Genomic DNA, 17,391 nt, shown 5'->3' with positions numbered 1-17,391 from the left:
CACACATTGCTTGGGTTAAAATGCAATGTCTTCTCATTCTTAGACTCTTGATATCAAGGGTCCTTGAAATTCACAACTTGGGAAAGGATATAAATAAGTAGTTTGTGCATTTGCATTGTATTGTTTGTTTCCCAATTAATGAAGTTCTGAGAGTTCGACCCTTTAGTGACAGTATTCCACCAGCAGAACCACTGGAAGATCTTAAAATATATCTACCAAATCTCGGTCAAGTTGTTTCCTTGTGATAGTTGTGTGTGTGTGTATATATAACTTCAAGGTGAATTGATGTTATGCACTCTATCGGCTGTATATCAGAATATTGACTACAATAAAAACTACAATAAAATGTTGTCAAAATAAATATTGCAGTCACAATATAGACGGTTTAAATATTGACATGGTATCTACTTATAAGTAAGTACAGATTTAATATTTTTAATTCCACATCAAAGTCCTCTGAAGATTAGGAACATTAGGTGGAGTTAAGCACAGAAAACCTATACCTACCTATTTATACTATAAATATATATTGCTTATCAATATAATATTTTGTAGCACAGTATCACAACTGCAGCTATGAGTTTTGCAGAAACAATCGAGTATGTATGTAATCGTGCTGTTTTTATGCTATTCTGCACCTAAATAATACCTCTTCGTCAATGGTTTGTATGTAACCAGTCTTTGTGAGCAAATCATATCCTGATTCAGCCACATCGGACAAGAAATGTAACTAATTTTCGAATACATGTATAGTGTAGTTTCTCTTTCATCCCCCCTCTATCTCTCTTCTCATGCACCTTACAGCTGTGAAAATCAGATCATTTAATATTTAGTTTAGTAAAGAAGCTATTTTTTCAAAGTGTTCTCTATTTGTTCCTGAGCCGCAGAGTATATCACTCAGTTTGCACGTTTGAATTTACTTTATGCGTGATACTTTATGTTTTAATGAATTTAAATGTATTTATTTATTATATACATTGACGTCTAGTCGCTACATGCAAATAAACAATATTGTGTTAGACATTCACTAAATTTATGTTGTTTTGATTGTCTTGCATAAAAACACTGTAGAAGAACCAGATTAGAAAAAGCCAGTCACACATCACCTTTGATGACTCCGTCTGCTTAAGGACTTCTTCCCTCCAGTGCTTTTCGAAGTTAGGACATACAGTGTAAGAGGAATCATTTTCATCGAGTTCAAACAGGTCCTCCCTTTCCAGTGGCTGTTTGTAGCCCAGAGTTATTATTCTGTCCAGAAATGAAAATGATAAGAAATAAAACTCTCATTACAATTTGATGATTACAACTACAGAATGGGCAAAGGCTCACCGCAGCTAACTACAATTGCATATGTTGCACACCCAAGTTCAACTTCTGAAATCAATATTCCAAAATACTATGGGGTGATTAACAAAGGCAGTTAAGAGTGTGTACAGAGGTATTCCTAAATGCCTTTGTGAATTGGCCCCTGTAACGTATAACTAAAAAAAACTGTAAAATTAAGGCACAGTCTTTTGTACTAAATGTATATGAATTGCCCCTGAATATTTTATTTAACATATTACATGTTTTGGGGACGATTCTCAAAAGAATTTAAGAGTACGTGAAGTAGTACTAGAGGGGTACTGCATCATACACTCATGAATGCCTTGTGAATGGGACACTAGGTTACAAAGCATTTGTCCAGAAAAACATGAATATGATTCTAAGTGTAAACAAGCATTTGCAATGCAATAGGTCTCGCATTCTTAAAGTTTGAGCTATTGACATTGTAAATGACAATGTCTTTTCTTCATTTGTTTTTAAAACCTGCAATCGGTGCATAAACATGCACATTGAACGTATAGTCCTTGCTTACAATGAGAAAGACTGGCAGTAAAAGAGACTGCCAGCCTTGCTTCTCATAAACATTGGCTATAAGTACAAAGTGCTTGTTTTTAATGTGTTGTCTGTCTTTGGGTTTTAAAAAGACCCTCGAGTGCTCCTCCCTTCAGAGGATGGTGGAGAGAGGGGAAGTGGTACAAAATGTCCACTTAGAAGAAAGTGACACAGAGTTAAACGCTGTCTTTAGTGGAAACACCAGAAAATGTGTGTGTTCTGTGTGAAAAGGGCCCTGGATTGGGTGCGTGTTTGGAAGGGGGGGAAGGGGTGGGGAGCTTGGGCCCCAGCTGCTACCACGTGTGAGGCCGGCCTGAGGATGACTCATCTGAAGCTGCTGGTGTCTCTTGGCTTCTCTGGTCTAGGGTTCAGGCTCACGATGTCATCTTGGGGGGGGGCAGGGGAAGGGGGGAGAGAGCCAGTGAGAGAAGTTTAGCGCCTCTGACGAATCGAGGCGCACCAAAGGCGGCGCGAGAGGTGCATTCCCATGTGGGACGCTCGAGGCCTACCGCCCTAACCTTTAGCCTGATCCACAGTATAAATCCACCAAAGCGCCTGCACGCAACTCAAGTTCTAATATGCGCTATGAAAAAATCCTTTCGCCTAGCAGCTCACACTTACAAATTAGACCCTTCTGCCTGGCAATAGCAGGCTGTAAGGTGGAAACACTGGAAGGTACATAAGGAGGTTGTACCCCTGCCGCAGAGATCCGTTTCTTTCACATGTCTGAGGCGCACTCCGCCTTTCAACCATACGGTGGCCACATTTTGAGGACCCTTGCCTTGGGTGATAAACTCAGATGTTTATATTTAGTGTTAATAATATTAATTCTGATTAAAAATTGCTCCATTGGATAAGAGATTTAAGTACAGCTTCGGCGTGGAGTAAGTAGTCAGTGAGTAAAGCCTCCGGTGGGCCCGCACAACCCAGGTTATCAGTGATCACGCCATATGCGCACAGGCCGTTGAATAAATTACTGTACATGTTTCTTATGTTGCAGTGATTTATATAGCGCTTATTCTGCCTATGGGAAGGCTTTGTAGCACTTGTGTTATGCGCACAGCAACAATGCCGTAATTGCAGGTGCTTGTCTGTTACAGATGTCAAGATATAGGCTCGTGGAGAGCCCCGCCTGCTGCCGAGACTGACCCGCTGACGAGGGAGAGAGGGACAACCAGCGTGGTAGGCTGTACCTTTACTTTCCAGGAAGAGCAGCGTGTGCCAGGTGATGCGGTGGAGTGACAGAGCCTGTAGCAGCAGAAAGAGCCCGGTGAGTGCGCGTGTGTCTGTGTGTGTGCACGTGTGTGTCTGTGTGTGCGCGCGTGTGTCTGCGCGCGTGTGTTTGTATGTGTGCGCGCATGTGTGTGTCTGTGTGTGCGCGCGTGTGTCTGTGTGTGTGCGCACGTGTGTTGTGCACGCGTGTGTCTGTGTGTGTGCACGCGTCCTGATCCGATTCCGGCATGCTGTTCACAGTCACAATGGAGCGCGTGTTCCTGTCTCCTTGAAAGCATAGTCGATGACAATAGGTCTCGCAGACGAGACAGCGCTTCGCGCTGTATCGCCAGGTGAGAGACCTAAAAAATGTGAAGGATTCTTTGCCCAGCACAGATCTTAACTCCCAGAAGAAAAAATATTTTCACCAAGTAATTTAGCTTTTCTGTACAACAGCTTCAGCACATCTTCGGTGGTTCTCCATCAGGAGTACGACCTGCTTGGGTCTTTTCATCAGTGTCGGAGATAAGTCCTCTACTGAGCCTTCCAGCAGGATGAAGCATTCAAAGTACTTTTTCCAGTTCAAAAGAAAGGTAGAGAGAGAGTATGAATGAGAGAGAAAGAGAAGGAGAAGAAAGAGAGGGAGTAGAAAAATCGGGGATAGAAAAAGAGTCTTTAGGTGTAAAAACAGGCGCTATAATTTAGGATGACCAATCTTACATGAGTGTCTCAGCATCTGGTTTACACAGATTGTTAGATGCCATGAACTCTACAGAGATCACTCATGTTGCCTAATGTCCCTTCCAGTCGTTCATGCAGTAAACATGAAATATTTTAGGTGCATCTTTTGAATGACCACTGTGGAACACAAGTGGTTTGTAAGTGTGATACACGGTTTTAAGCAAGTCAGTTTAGTGCCTCCTCGTATGTTCTACATCAGGTGTGAAAAAATTGTATTTGTATTACAATAATCAGCACTGAAACATTGACTTATTCCACAGGCAATGTACCAAAATATTGTGTTAAAAAACGGATGGATTGGTTAGCTATACATGCCCACAAGCATTCAACTAACATCGGTGAAAAAAAACCTGTAATCTCTAAACATACTTGTTAGACCTGTCTGACTTTTTGCGTAGTCCCTTCAATTTATTATTTATTTTGTCCCCTTTTTGCCCCTCATGCCTTTATTTATTTTTGTGTCCACTAGATTTTTATGGTGTTGGCCTGGGGGGATAGGTGCTCTTTTTCCCTCATAAACAGTCACCTCAGTTTAGGTGCCTTTCCTGTCAGGGATTTACTGAGTTTCACAAAATGGTGGCCACCAACTGTCCCCAACTGCCACATTCTAGACTGCCCCATAGGTTAACATTAGGCCTTCCAGAACTTTCTGGACCCTACTGGACCCTGTGTGGTTTGGCTATAAAAGGGCAAGGGTCAGGGAGCCATTTTGTGTAGTACAGGGAGTTGGAGGAGAGAGGCAGTGGTGTGAGGAGGACGCACTGGAAGCAGTTAGTTTGTCCGTGTGATAGACAACCACTTCAGGGAGACGTTCCCCCTCTGGCCCCTGACCAAACCCTCCCAACCGCCTTCTTCTTCTGTGAAATTGGCCCGGCTGTGGCGGAAGACCCCCCCCCCTTGAGCCCTTGGCCCCTCTTACCCCCGTTGTCCTAGCTCCTGCTGGGGACCTTCTCCCTACATTCCCCTGGTAAACTTCACCTACCAGTGTTTTGGTGGAAGCGGATTGGAGCGAGGTGTGGCGCCCTGCGCCTCCAGGAAGCTGCAGTAGAGAGGCGAGTGACAGCGGAGCTTGTGCGGCATTGAGCACAGGAGGAAGTGAGCGTTCGACTCTGTGCAGTTCCAATAGTGCGGCAGGGTGAGGAGAGAGAGCGCAGGCCCAGAAGCGGTGTCAGGGCAGGCGAGCAAGCAAGTGAGGCGGCGCCAAGCGGGAACACTAATCACCCGCGCCTGCGCTGCCTCGCATCCTGACAGTGAGTAGTGCGTCTTGCCCGGGAGCCGGAAACCCCGATTGCCTCAGCCCAGACGCCGCCCCCTGCGAGCCCAGGCGTCTAGGGCGTGCTTCGTGAGCGGAGTAGCAGCGGAGGCGGGAGAGCTGAGGGGAACCGAGTCAGCGCCACCCTCCGCTCAATTATCAAGTAAGGTGGAGGTTTAAGGGAGGAGAACAGCTTGACTGAGGGGATCACACAAGAAGCGGAGGAGGAGTTCTCTTGAGCCCTTTATTGGAATCACCTGACAGAACCCTCCCTCATTACCCGCTATTTCCTGGGGATCTCCGTGTTGAGTCAGGAAGGGCCCGGGAGAGCCGGAGACAAGCCTACGTTTAACAAGCTCAGAGGGAGGCATTTATGAAAAATCTCCACAGTACTGGGGGAGTGTCCTGCAATTGCGGAAAGTTATAAACTTGAATGCTGAAGTGTGAGATTCTTTTACAGAGGGGGAGGGGAAGAAGAAACGGTGACCTCATTTTATTTACCTATGTGCAAGTGATAATTGAGTTATAGAAACATTCCATTTGAAACTTGAAACTGTCATCTTGGGGTTACTGATCTCTTGCGAGGAGGGTGTTGCTCTGTCAAGGGGAGGTAACCTTCCAGGGTTCTAAGACCTGGACATTTCTAATGTGTTAAACTGAAGTGGAGGAAGTGTCAACGTTGTGGACGTTCTGGTGATATAATTAGAGAGCCTCCACTGGGGTGAGAAACCTAACACTGTAGAAGACCAACTTCTTTTGAACTGAATTCTACTGAGGTTATATGTCAACTGGAATCTTCTGACCAATTTGTACAGTATATTGAGATGTAAAATGACTGAAGAGTAGATAAAATATTTTTATAAAACAAGCTCGTATTTTTACACAAACATTGGTGTAGTGTCATTTTTGAGTGATATTGCATTAGATTACTGCTGGGTGGCTTGCAACCTTTACACATGTTCCTCTGTTGATATTGCCTTACCTTAGGCCAGGCTACCCTAGGTGACCTGACATATTTAGGTTCCAACAAGTTGGTGTCTAGCGGTGGGATATTGACTGTGGTTGCAACTACTCTGTAGTAATTTAGTGTAATCCACTAGCCTACACCTGGAGTTTTCTCCTAGCGGCCCTCCTAATTTTTACTTTTGTTTTTCCAAATTTGTTCCTGGTGGTGGGTGGAGGTAGCTTCAGGTTGCCCTTGCCACTCTATTCTTTTTGTGTGCTCAACCTTGTGTTGCCCTTTTGCAAAATGGAATTTGCACTGGAAAAACTGGACACTTATTCATTGGCCCAGCTAAAAGATTTCTGTCAACAATTGGGAGTGTTCTTTCAGCGTGGTGCCAAGAAGGGGGAACTCCAGACCAGTTTGAGGGCTTGGGTGGAAGCGCGCAATGAGGAGGGAACGGTGGAAGAGGAGGAATCGGACAGAGGTACTGTCATTGATAGGACTGCGGAATGTTCCCCGGGGGTGGGTGAGATGTCAATCAGCCCCAAGGCAACCTCACGGGAGGGCAGCAGTGTGTCATCGAGAGGGTTGTCAGAAACCGAGTTAGCTGACAGGAGAGAGGATAGACTGTTAAGGTGGGAAATAGCAAAAATGGAGTTGGAAGAAAAGAGGGAGGGGAGGAGGTTAGAACAGGAGAAGGAAGAGCGGAGAATGGCTCATGAATTCAAACTAAAAGAGTTAGAACTCCAGGCCCTGCAACGGGGACCCTTCCCAACTCCAAATGGTGGCAGCGAAACCAGAGAACCAACCAGGGAGTCCAGACCCTACCTGCCTAAGGATATAATTGCCAGCTATAGTCAGGGGGATGACATAGCCAAGTGGCTGGCAGCCTATGAGGTCTCCTTAAGAGCCCATGGGATCCAGGAGAAGCACTGGGGGGGTGGGTTGTATAAGTACATGCCTCCTACTGGTCGGGACACCTTGCTGGCCTTGGAATCAGAGGAGCAAACCAACTACCCCACCATGAAGTTAGCCTTGGTAAGGAAGTTTGGGCTTACCCCAGAAAGGTATCGCCAGAAGTTCAGGGGGAGCCACAAGTTAAGCACCCAGAACTGGGTGGACTTCCTTGATTATGCAAGAAAGGCATTAGAGGGCTGGGTAAAGGGCAGTGAGGTGAAGGATTATGAGGGGTTTTATGATCTATTTTTGAAAGAGCACCTCCTCGAGAAATGCTTTTCCGAGCTGCGCCAACACCTGGTGGACAGCAAGCTGACCAATCCCCGGAAGCTTGCAGAGGAGGCGGACATCTGGGCAAGTACCCGGGGGTCCTCAAAGGGGACTGGAGGGGATTCCCAAAAGGCCGGACAGGGCGCCCCCCAGAAGAAGGAAGGGGGAGATAAAAAGCGAGAGTTCTCTAAAGGTCCCCAAAACAATTTCCAGGGAAAGGGAACAGGTTTCACCACTAAGGCAAACCCGCCCAGAAACCCTAATCCTGGCCAAAGCCAGCAGCCAAGGGTTCTCCACTGCTTTGAGTGTGGTGGTGTTGGACATTATAAGGGAGATGTCAGATGCCCAAAGAGACCACCCCCTCCCACCGGAGGAAAACCACCGGGAGTAGCTAGTGTAGCGCTCGGGGAGGAGTTGCCCTTAGATAAGGGGGGTGAGTGGGCGGGTGTCACCTTAGTGTCCCTGGGAGAACTGGAGATGGTTCCTAGGATCCAGGTGCCCCCAAATACTGTTAAGTATGGGCAATGGATCACTATCAATGGCCAGAGAGGGGAGGCTCTGAGAGATACAGGAGCCAGTATGACTATGGTGAGAAGTCAACTGGTGTCTCCAGAGCAGGTGGTTCCCAATGTACTCCACCCCGCCGCGATGGCTGACGGCAGAATGGGCCACTATCCCGTGGCTGAGGTTCCCTTTGAGTGGGAAGGGGTTGCAGGTTCACTTCGAGTTGCCGTAAGCCCTGCCGTGCCAGTTGATTGTCTGCTGGGGAATGATATGGAGCACAACGCTTGGAGAGAGGTGGAATACCGGACGCATTCTGCGATGCTGGGTACACCTGACTGGGCCTGTGTGAGCACAAGGTCTGCGACTACCCGGAGAGGGAGTTCGCCTGGGTTGGAGCCTGGAACAATGGCCCAACCCGCTGCCAAAAAGGGACAGACCCGAAGACAGGAAGAGCCTGCTTCGGCTTCCACACCCCATGTGACAGATCGGCCACCTGCGGTGGTGGACCAGGAGTCCGTGGAGGGGGAAGTAGTCTCGCTGGAGGACCTACCCATCCCTGCTGAGTGGCATGTGGAGGGAGGGCCTACCAGAGAGGAATTCTGTAAGGGGCAAAGGGAGTGCCCTACCCTTGAGGGACTGAGGCGACAGGCTGAAGCCCAGGCAGCAGGTGATGTTACGGGACACTACCACATTTACTGGGAGGATGGACTCCTCTACAGTGAACCCAAGGTACCCTTACCTGGTTCATCAAGAGCCTTGGTAGTCCCGCAACAATACCAAGCCTTTCTGCTGGAATTGGCTCATGCCATACCCTTGGCAGGACACTTAGGTCAGGACAAGACCTTTGCTCGGCTTGTCCTCCACTTTTACTGGCCTCAGATGAAAGTGGCGTCCAACACCTACTGTCGGACATGTGTATCCTGCCAGGCCAGTGGGAAAACAGGGGTGAAGCTGAAAGCTCCCCTGGAACCACTTCCAGTCGTTAGCACCCCCTTTGAAAGGGTGGGCATCGACATCGTAGGGCCTTTAGATCCACCAACAACAGCTGGCCACAGGTTTATCCTGGTTCTGATGGATCATGCCACACGGTACCCAGAGGCAATTCCTCTGAGGACAGTCACTGCACCTGTGGTGGCTAGGGCCCTAATGGGGATCTTTACCTGAGTGGGTTTGCCCAAAGAAGTTGTGTCTGACAGGGGGACCAACTTTATGTCAGCTTACATGCGGGCAATGTGGAAGGAGTGTGGAGTGACCTACCGGTTCACCCCTCCTTATCACCCCCAGTCGAATGGACTGGTTGAGAGGTTCAACAAAACCTTGAAGGGCATGATCAGAAGTCTGCCCGAAAGCCTGCGGAGGAAATGGGACGTCCTCCTACCCTGCTTGCTATTCTCCTACAGGGAAGTGCCACTGAAGGGAGTGGGCTTTAGCCCCTTTGAACTTCTGTATGGGCACCCTGTACGCGGTCCTCTCAGCCTGGTGAAGGATGGTTGGGAAAAGTCTCCCAGGAAACCCCCCCAGGATGTGGTGAGCTACATGCTGGCCTTCAGGAGCCAGATGGCGAAGTTGTGGAAGCAAGCTTCTGACAACTTGGAGGCCAGCCAGGCAGTCATGAAAGAGTGGTATGACCACAATGCTCACCAGGTGGAATTGGAGCCTGGCCAGAAAGTGTGGGTGATGGAGCCTGGAGAGCTTAGTGCCCTTCAGGATCGCTGGACAGGCCCATTTGAAGTGTTGGAAAAGAAGGGTAAGGCCACATACCTGGTGGACCTTAAGACCCCTCGACAGCCCCTACGGGTGCTGCATGCCAACCGACTCAAACCCCACCATGAGAGGCCCGAGGTCATCTTAATGATGGTGACTGATGGGGGAGAGGAAGCGGAAAGCGAACCTCTCCCAGACTTGTTCTCGTCTCAAGAGAAGGATGGGTCAGTGGAGGGAGTGATTCTCTCTCCCGCTCTAACTCCTGAACAGCGGAAGGACTGCCGCCAGATACTGGAGCAGTACTCTACGTTGTTCTCCCTTGTCCCGGGAAGGACTCACCTGTGTACCCGTGATGTGGACACAGGGGACAGCCCACCAGTGAAGTCGAAGACCTACCGGCTGTCCGACAAGGTGAAGGCTAGCATCCATGGAGAGGTTGCCAAGATGCTAGAGCTAGGAGTTATAGAACCTTCCAACAGCCCTTGGTCCAGTCCGGTGGTGCTAGTGCCAAAAGCCGCTCCACCGGGCACCACGCCAGAACTGAGGTTCTGTGTGGATTACCGGGGACTGAACTCAGTTACAAAGACTGATGCTCATCCGATCCCTAGGGCGGATGAATTAATTGACCGGCTAGGAGCTGCCCAATACCTAAGTACCTTTGACCTCACTTCAGGGTACTGGCAGATCTCCTTGACAGATGGAGCGAAGGAAAGGTCAGCCTTCTCCACGCCTGAGGGACACTTCCAATTTTGCGTGATGCCCTTTGGGCTCAAAAATGCCCCTGCCACATGTCAGCGGCTGGTGAATCAGGTCCTCTCTGGAATGGAGGGTTTCTCCGCTGCTTACCTGGATGACATTGCTGTCTTCAGTAGCAGTTGGGAGGACCATTTGCAACATTTGCAAGCAGTTCTCCAGGCCCTGAAACAAGCTGGATTGACAATCAAGGCCAGCAAATGCCAGATTGGGCAGGGGTCGGTTGTGTACCTTGGACACTTGGTGGGTAGGGGGACAGTGCAGCCCCTGCAGGCAAAGATTGAGGCAATCATGGCCTGGGAACCCCCCAAGACACAGACTGAGGTCCGAGCTTTCCTGGGCCTCACAGGATACTACCGTCGCTTTGTGAAGGGGTATGGCACTATTGTAGCGCCCCTCACAGAGCTCACCTCCAAGAGACAACCTCGACGGGTAGTTTGGACGAAAGCTTGTCAGCAAGCTTTTGAAAAACTGAAGCAGGCAATGTGTGCAGCACCGGTCCTGAGGGCCCCAGACTTCTCCAAGGAGTTCATTGTCCAGACAGATGCATCAGAACATGGCATTGGGGCAGTGTTATCGCAACTGAATGAAGAGGGCCTGGATCAGCCTGTAGTCTTCTTATCCAGGAGACTGCTTCCCCAGGAACAGAAGTGGAGTGCAATTGAGAGGGAAGCTTTCGCGGTGGTGTGGGCTCTGAAGAATCTGCGGCCATACCTGTTTGGCTCGCACTTCCTGGTTCAGACTGACCACCGACCCCTTCGTTGGCTAATGCAGATGAAGGGGGAGAATCCCAAGCTGTTGAGGTGGTCCATCTCCCTACAGGGAATGGACTTCCGGGTGCAACATCGGCCTGGGGTGGACCACGCCAATGCAGACGGTCTCTCTAGGTATTTCCGCCTTAGTGATGAGGACTCCCAAGGGGTTGGGTAGCTCTCCCAACTTTCAGCTGGGGGGGACGCGTGTTAGACCTGTCTGACTTTTTGCTTCAATTTATTATTTATTTTGTCCCCTTTTTGCCCCTCATGCCTTTATTTATTTTTGTGTCCACTAGATTTTTATGGTGTTGGCCTGGGGGGATAGGTGCTCTTTTTCCCTCATAAACAGTCACCTCAGTTTAGGTGCCTTTCCTGTCAGGGATTTACTGAGTTTCACAAAATGGTGGCCACCAACTGTCCCCAACTGCCACATTCTAGACTGCCCCATAGGTTAACATTTGGCCTTCCAGAACTTTCTGGACCCTACTGGACCCTGTGTGGTTTGGCTATAAAAGGGCAAGGGTCAGGGAGCCATTTTGTGTAGTACAGAGAGTTGGAGGAGAGAGGCAGTGGTGTGAGGAGGAGGACGCACTGGAAGCAGTTAGTTTGTCCGTGTGATAGACAACCACTTCAGGGAGACGTTCCCCCTCTGGCCCCTGACCAAACCCTCCCAACCGCCTTCTTCTTCTGTGAAATTGGCCCGGCTGTGGCGGAAGACCCCCCCCTTGAGCCCTTGGCCCCTCTTTCCCCCGTTGTCCTAGCTCCTGCTGGGGACCTTCTCCCTACATTCCCCTGGTAAACTTCACCTACCAGTGTTTTGGTGGAAGCGGATTGGAGCGAGGTGTGGCGCCCTGCGCCTCCAGGAAGCTGCAGTAGAGAGGCGAGTGACAGCGGAGCTTGTGCGGCATTGAGCACAGGAGGAAGTGAGCGTTGGACTCTGTGCAGTTCCAATAGTGCGGCAGGGTGAGGAGAGAGAGCACAGGCCCAGAAGCGGTGTCAGGGCAGGCGAGCAAGCAAGTGAGGCGGCGCCAAGCGGGAACACTAATCACCCGCGCCTGCGCTGCCTCGCATCCTGACAGTGAGTAGTGCGTCTTGCCCGGGAGCCGGAAACCCCGATTGCCTCAGCCCAGACGCCGCCCCCTGCGAGCCCAGGCGTCTAGGGCGTGCTTCGTGAGCGGAGTAGCAGCGGAGGCGGGAGAGCTGAGGGGAACCGAGTCAGCGCCACCCTCCGCTCAATTATCAAGTAAGGTGGAGGTTTAAGGGAGGAGAACAGCTTGACTGAGGGGATCACACGAGAAGCGGAGGAGGAGTTCTCTTGAGCCCTTTATTGGAATCACCTGACAGAACCCTCCCTCATTACCCGCTATTTCCTGGGGATCTCCGTGTTGAGTCAGAAAGGGCCCGGGAGAGCCGGAGACAAGCCTACGTTTAACAAGCTCAGAGGGAGGCATTTATGAAAAATCTCCACAGTACTGGGGGAGTGTCATGCAATTGCGGAAAGTTATAAACTTGAATGCTGAAGTGTGAGATTCTTTTACAGAGGGGGAGGGGAAGAAGAAACGGTGACCTCATTTTATTTACCTATGTGCAAGTGATAATTGAGTTATAGAAACATTCCATTTGAAACTTGAAACTGTCATCTTGGGGTTACTGATCTCTTGCGAGGAGGGTGTTGCTCTGTCAAGGGGAGGTAACCTTCCAGGGTTCTAAGACCTGGACATTTCTAATGTGTTAAACTGAAGTGGAGGAAGTGTCAACGTTGTGGACGTTCTGGTGATATAATTAGAGAGCCTCCACTGGGGTGAGAAACCTAACACTGTAGAAGACCAACTTCTTTTGAACTGAATGCTACTGAGGTTATATGTCAACTGGAATCTTCTGACCAATTTGTACAGTATATTGAGATGTAAAATGACTGAAGAGTAGATAAAATATTTTTATAAAACAAGCTCGTATTTTTACACAAACATTGGTGTAGTGTCATATTGCATTAGATTACTGCTGGGTGGCTTGCAACCTTTACACATGTGCCTCTGTTGATATTGCCTTACCCTAGGCCAGGCTACCCTAGGTGACCTGACATATTTAGGTTCCAACAATACTATTCTTCAGTGAATTATCAAAATCCTTCACTCTGCAGCAGGTTCTTCATGAAAGTGCAAGAATAGGTTGGTGTACCATACTGGAGCTGTCCTACTAAGCCACCTTCAAAAGAAATACATTTAAAATAACATATTCAGGGAAAACTTCATGGCTTTATGTTCACTCACATGCAAAAAGAACAATTGAGGGACAGAATAAAGAACAATGTCATACATTCACCCCAGTACAGAAATCTGGGCCTAAATCCATCGTTTTTTTGCTCCCCATGCCATTCCAGTTTTGAACCCAGCCATATACAAATCAGTCTTGACCCTGCGACCACAGGATTCAAGCTAGCCTGGCTGCTGAATGGTGATGTCTGAAACCGGTCCCAGGATGCTTGTTTCCAGTCCAGGGAGGACCTGGCTTGGCAGTTCAGTCTGGACTGTTCTCACAAGGAACAGGGTCAAGACTGATTTGCATATGGCTTGGTCCAAAATGGGGTAGTGTGGTGAGCAAAAGAATGATGGATTAAACCAGAGTCTTGTGACTGTTGGTGAATGTTTGCATTGTCCAGCATTCTGTCAATCAATTGTTTCTTTTGCATATTTCGTCCTAAATGGGAATGGTATTCCCAGACGTGAGTCCTGTGCTCACTACACCACTGGATTCAAGCTAGCCTGGATGATAAAGGGTGATGCCCTGAAACCGGTCCCAGGATGCTTGTTTCCGGTCCAGGGAGCACCTATCTTGGCAGTTCGGTCTGGACTGTTCCCACAAGGAACAGTGTCAAGACTGATTTGCATATGGCTGAGTCCAAACTGGGGTGGTGTGGTGAGCAAAAGAATGTGACTGGGGGTGAATATTTGCATTGCCCAGCTTTCCGTACATTAATTGGTTATTTTGTTCATGTTCACTCACATGCAAACAAAAATTATCTTTGTTTTCTGAAAAGGAAAGGAGAGAACCTTCAAATTCTAACCCCTTGAAGTTACTGTTTATACCACAGCTCTCAATAAAGGTCCACAATGGAGGAGTAGTAGGTTGGATGGGCTCTTGTGAATGGAGGTCACGCCAGTCTCAGTTCCTTATATTCGACTAGGTGGACTACAGATAATCAAGAGCCCTGCACACTAGTACAATGTGAAAAATAAGAGAGGTGGCTCAGCTGTCCCAGGGAACAGAGCACTCAATAACAGTGAAAAACACAAAATTCCCCTGGGTGAACAAAAACATGCACACCTACACTTTTCTCTCCAATCAAACTACTTGAGCACATACACTCACATACCAATCATTCTACTAGAGCATATATCTTTGTTTGGAACAACCTGGAACCTATATAGAGAACAAAATAGAACCCCTCAAATTCATATGTAGAGCTTACAAATATATATGTATAATATCCAGTAAAAAGTAGATGCCAATACGATTAAACACATCAATAACCGTCTACAAAAGGAAACAAAATAGACACAGGTTTGTATGCTGTTGTCTGGATAGATCCAACGATTACATTATTACAGACTGATATTGATGTTTTTAATCATATTGGCTTATACTTTTTACTGGATATGAATTGTATATCATCCATGATTGTAATGTGTTTTTAAATTATTTTCTTTAGGGGGGGTTTGACCTGTTGCAAATTCCGCTGTATAGAGAAATTGTATTTTTTAACTGTCTATATTTGTTATTTTAATAAAATTATCTATATGTAAGCGCTACATCTGAAGTTGAGGGGTTTTATGTTTTTCTCTATATAGGTTCCAGGTTGTTCCAAATAAAGATATATGCTCTAGTAGAATGTTAGGTATGTAAGTGTATGTGCTCGATTAGTTTGATTGGAGAGAAAAGTGTAGGTGTGCAGGTGTGCATGTTTTTGTTCACCCAGAGAATTTTGTGTTTTTCACTAGTACAATGTGACAGGAGACAAAAAATGTAATTAAAGTACCATACTTTAAAGATATGATACCTAATCCACAAACATGTAAGAATCCCTATCTAGTCATTAAACTTTGAGCGACGGTACCCCTAACACTCTCTAAAAGGGTAGAGTGAATAATATTACTCCCAAAACATATACCGGAATTCACACAAATACATATATCCAACAAACAAATCACCAAAACAAATGTATTTATTGAAGAACAAAAGTATGTTTTCACTGCAAAGTTTCTGGTTACGTCTTCTTTAAACAATACAAAATTGTTTTTCTCAGTGACTACCCAGCTGACAGTGCTCGTGTTTTTTTTTAAATCACAAAGGAGTATTCTAATTGGCACATAGAATCAAAGTAGTCCTAAGATATGTAGAGGTACATTCAATCCATCTGCATGTAATTATCTCAAAAGGTAAATCCAGAATTGTATTCTGGAGTCCAGTAGTTATGCCTTGAAGAGCTGCTGCCCTGGGAAAATGTTGACAGCAAATGGTCTTCTTGGCTAAAATGACTGCTTAATAGCTAGTCAAGCTTCATATTAATAGTTGCTCATTTGTTATTGCTGAAATATGTAGAGAGATCATTTTCCCATTAGCCTACATATTGCTTTTTAAGGTATTGTTGTTTCTCACTGGATAACAGAAATAACTCAAGTTGTTCTTCATATACGATGTTGTCTAATGCCATACATTCTTGGTGCTCTAGACCTTGTGACTGATGAGATTTGTAAAATATACTCACGTTTGTTTCATTTTTCAAAATCTCAGCACTGAGCTCCTGTATTTATTACAGCTTGTTTGATTTAAACTCTTACAAGTAGTGCCTTGCTCTATGTAATAATGGGACGTTTTGAGAAAAGCTTTTGCAGATTTTCTGATTTTTTGTAGTTAGGTGCTGATAGATGATCATATATAAAAATTGCACTTCTGATCCTTTGTTTCTGCTATTGATGTTCCAAAGAACTGCCTCCAATAATACTAAAGGTAGGATATGTAAGCTAAACGGTAAACAACCTCTATATGTGCGACATGACTCACAAATCAGCAGTAATTAATAGGAAACCCAAACTGTGAGCTGTCTTACTGGAGAACACTTATTTCAAGAACCTCAGTTGCCACCATCAACTTCTGAGCCAAAGAAACTGGTTGGCTCAAACAAATTGGATTACAGTTTGGGCAATAAAGTTTTAAAAAATGATCAAGCCCCACTTAACAGCCAATTGAGCAGAAGTAAAATCAAACGTTTAGGAAATATCTCTTGAAAACATAATTCTTCTACGAGAAAGCCCAATAAATCTTTCTATCATCTGTTAGCGTTTATTCTGTAAAATCTATTTATAGATTTTACATGGGTTAAACCACTAAATTGTGCCATGTATTGATATGAGTATTCCGGTATTATTTTGTGAACAGATTCTTAATTCTTTTTTGGCAACAGGAATGTTTTTGTTCCATGTCCATGCTGTTAATCTCAGTACTTTTGATTCTAGAACACTCCAAGACTTTGGTCCAAAGACATGCAGGATTCATGATCTAAATCCCGCCACCATCTTCGTAGTCTTTTGGCTAGGTTAGCACTAGATAAATACCATAAATCCTTCAGCCATCTTCCACAGACTCAATTTCACCGGCCCTCAAGCAAGTGGTTAGTCAAGCCAGTACCTTTCAATGTACCACAAGGCCTCAATGAGTAGGTCTAACAATAGAGCACCAACAGGGATAATCTTACCCAGAGCATACAATGCTAGGAGAGTACAAATGAAAGTGTCTCCTTTATTGTATTTCAAGTTCTCCCAGAGTTTATTTCATGATTTATAACATACAATGTAAATCGAATGTTTTAAAATAAATAAAATGATTAAATGTTACGCTTAAGGTTGCATCTTTTTATAGACTAGAATGACAATTTTGCAACCACATTTCTACTCAGACTTGTCCAACCAAACACTGTATATTCGAGCAACAAATACAAAAAGGTCGGATAATCATACCTGCTGTACCACGAATATGTTACTTTGTTGAAAAAAGAAATATTATTCTCTGGGCTGTATTTCTGAAAAAAAGGGAAAGAAAAAGAACATTTATGATTGTAAGTAAAAGTCTACGCCCAAAGCAAATTCTTCTTTTGTGTTTTAGAGGTTTCATGATTTACATTACTGTATACCACAGTCACAATTACGTCTCTTATAAAATGCTGTAAATTAAGATGCCGATATAATTCGATCATTAAGGTGGTCACTGCTGAACAGAACCAAAAGGTCAGCAATTGCATCACTAGACAGACTACTACAATGTGTATCAACCATTATTTACCACAAAAAATCATTTGGAGTTGCACTCAAAAGTCTAATCACAAGCCAATGCAAGATATTCTGAAGAGAAAAGAAATAAAGAAG

General features: G+C 46.1%; 1 protein-coding gene across 1 annotated transcript in view; it reads right to left on the bottom strand.

Annotated features, from left to right (window-relative positions):
• The window catches only part of LOC144773378 (ATP-binding cassette sub-family C member 2-like), a 560,817-nt gene that overhangs the window by 448,612 nt on the left and 94,814 nt on the right, over positions 1–17,391 (bottom strand). The window contains exons 2-3 of the mRNA XM_078658348.1: positions 16,987–17,048; positions 1,107–1,248 (exon numbers count right to left, since the gene is read on the bottom strand). Coding sequence (XP_078514474.1) covers positions 1,107–1,248; positions 16,987–17,048 — 204 coding nt within the window. The remainder of the gene's footprint in view (positions 1–1,106; positions 1,249–16,986; positions 17,049–17,391) is intronic.

The sequence above is a fragment of the Lissotriton helveticus genome, chromosome 8, assembly GCF_964261635.1.
Source record: "Lissotriton helveticus chromosome 8, aLisHel1.1, whole genome shotgun sequence".
Taxonomy (NCBI): Eukaryota; Metazoa; Chordata; class Amphibia; order Caudata; family Salamandridae; genus Lissotriton; species Lissotriton helveticus.
Note: the sequence above shows the minus strand (reverse complement) of the source record. Positions and strands in the feature narration are given on the sequence as shown.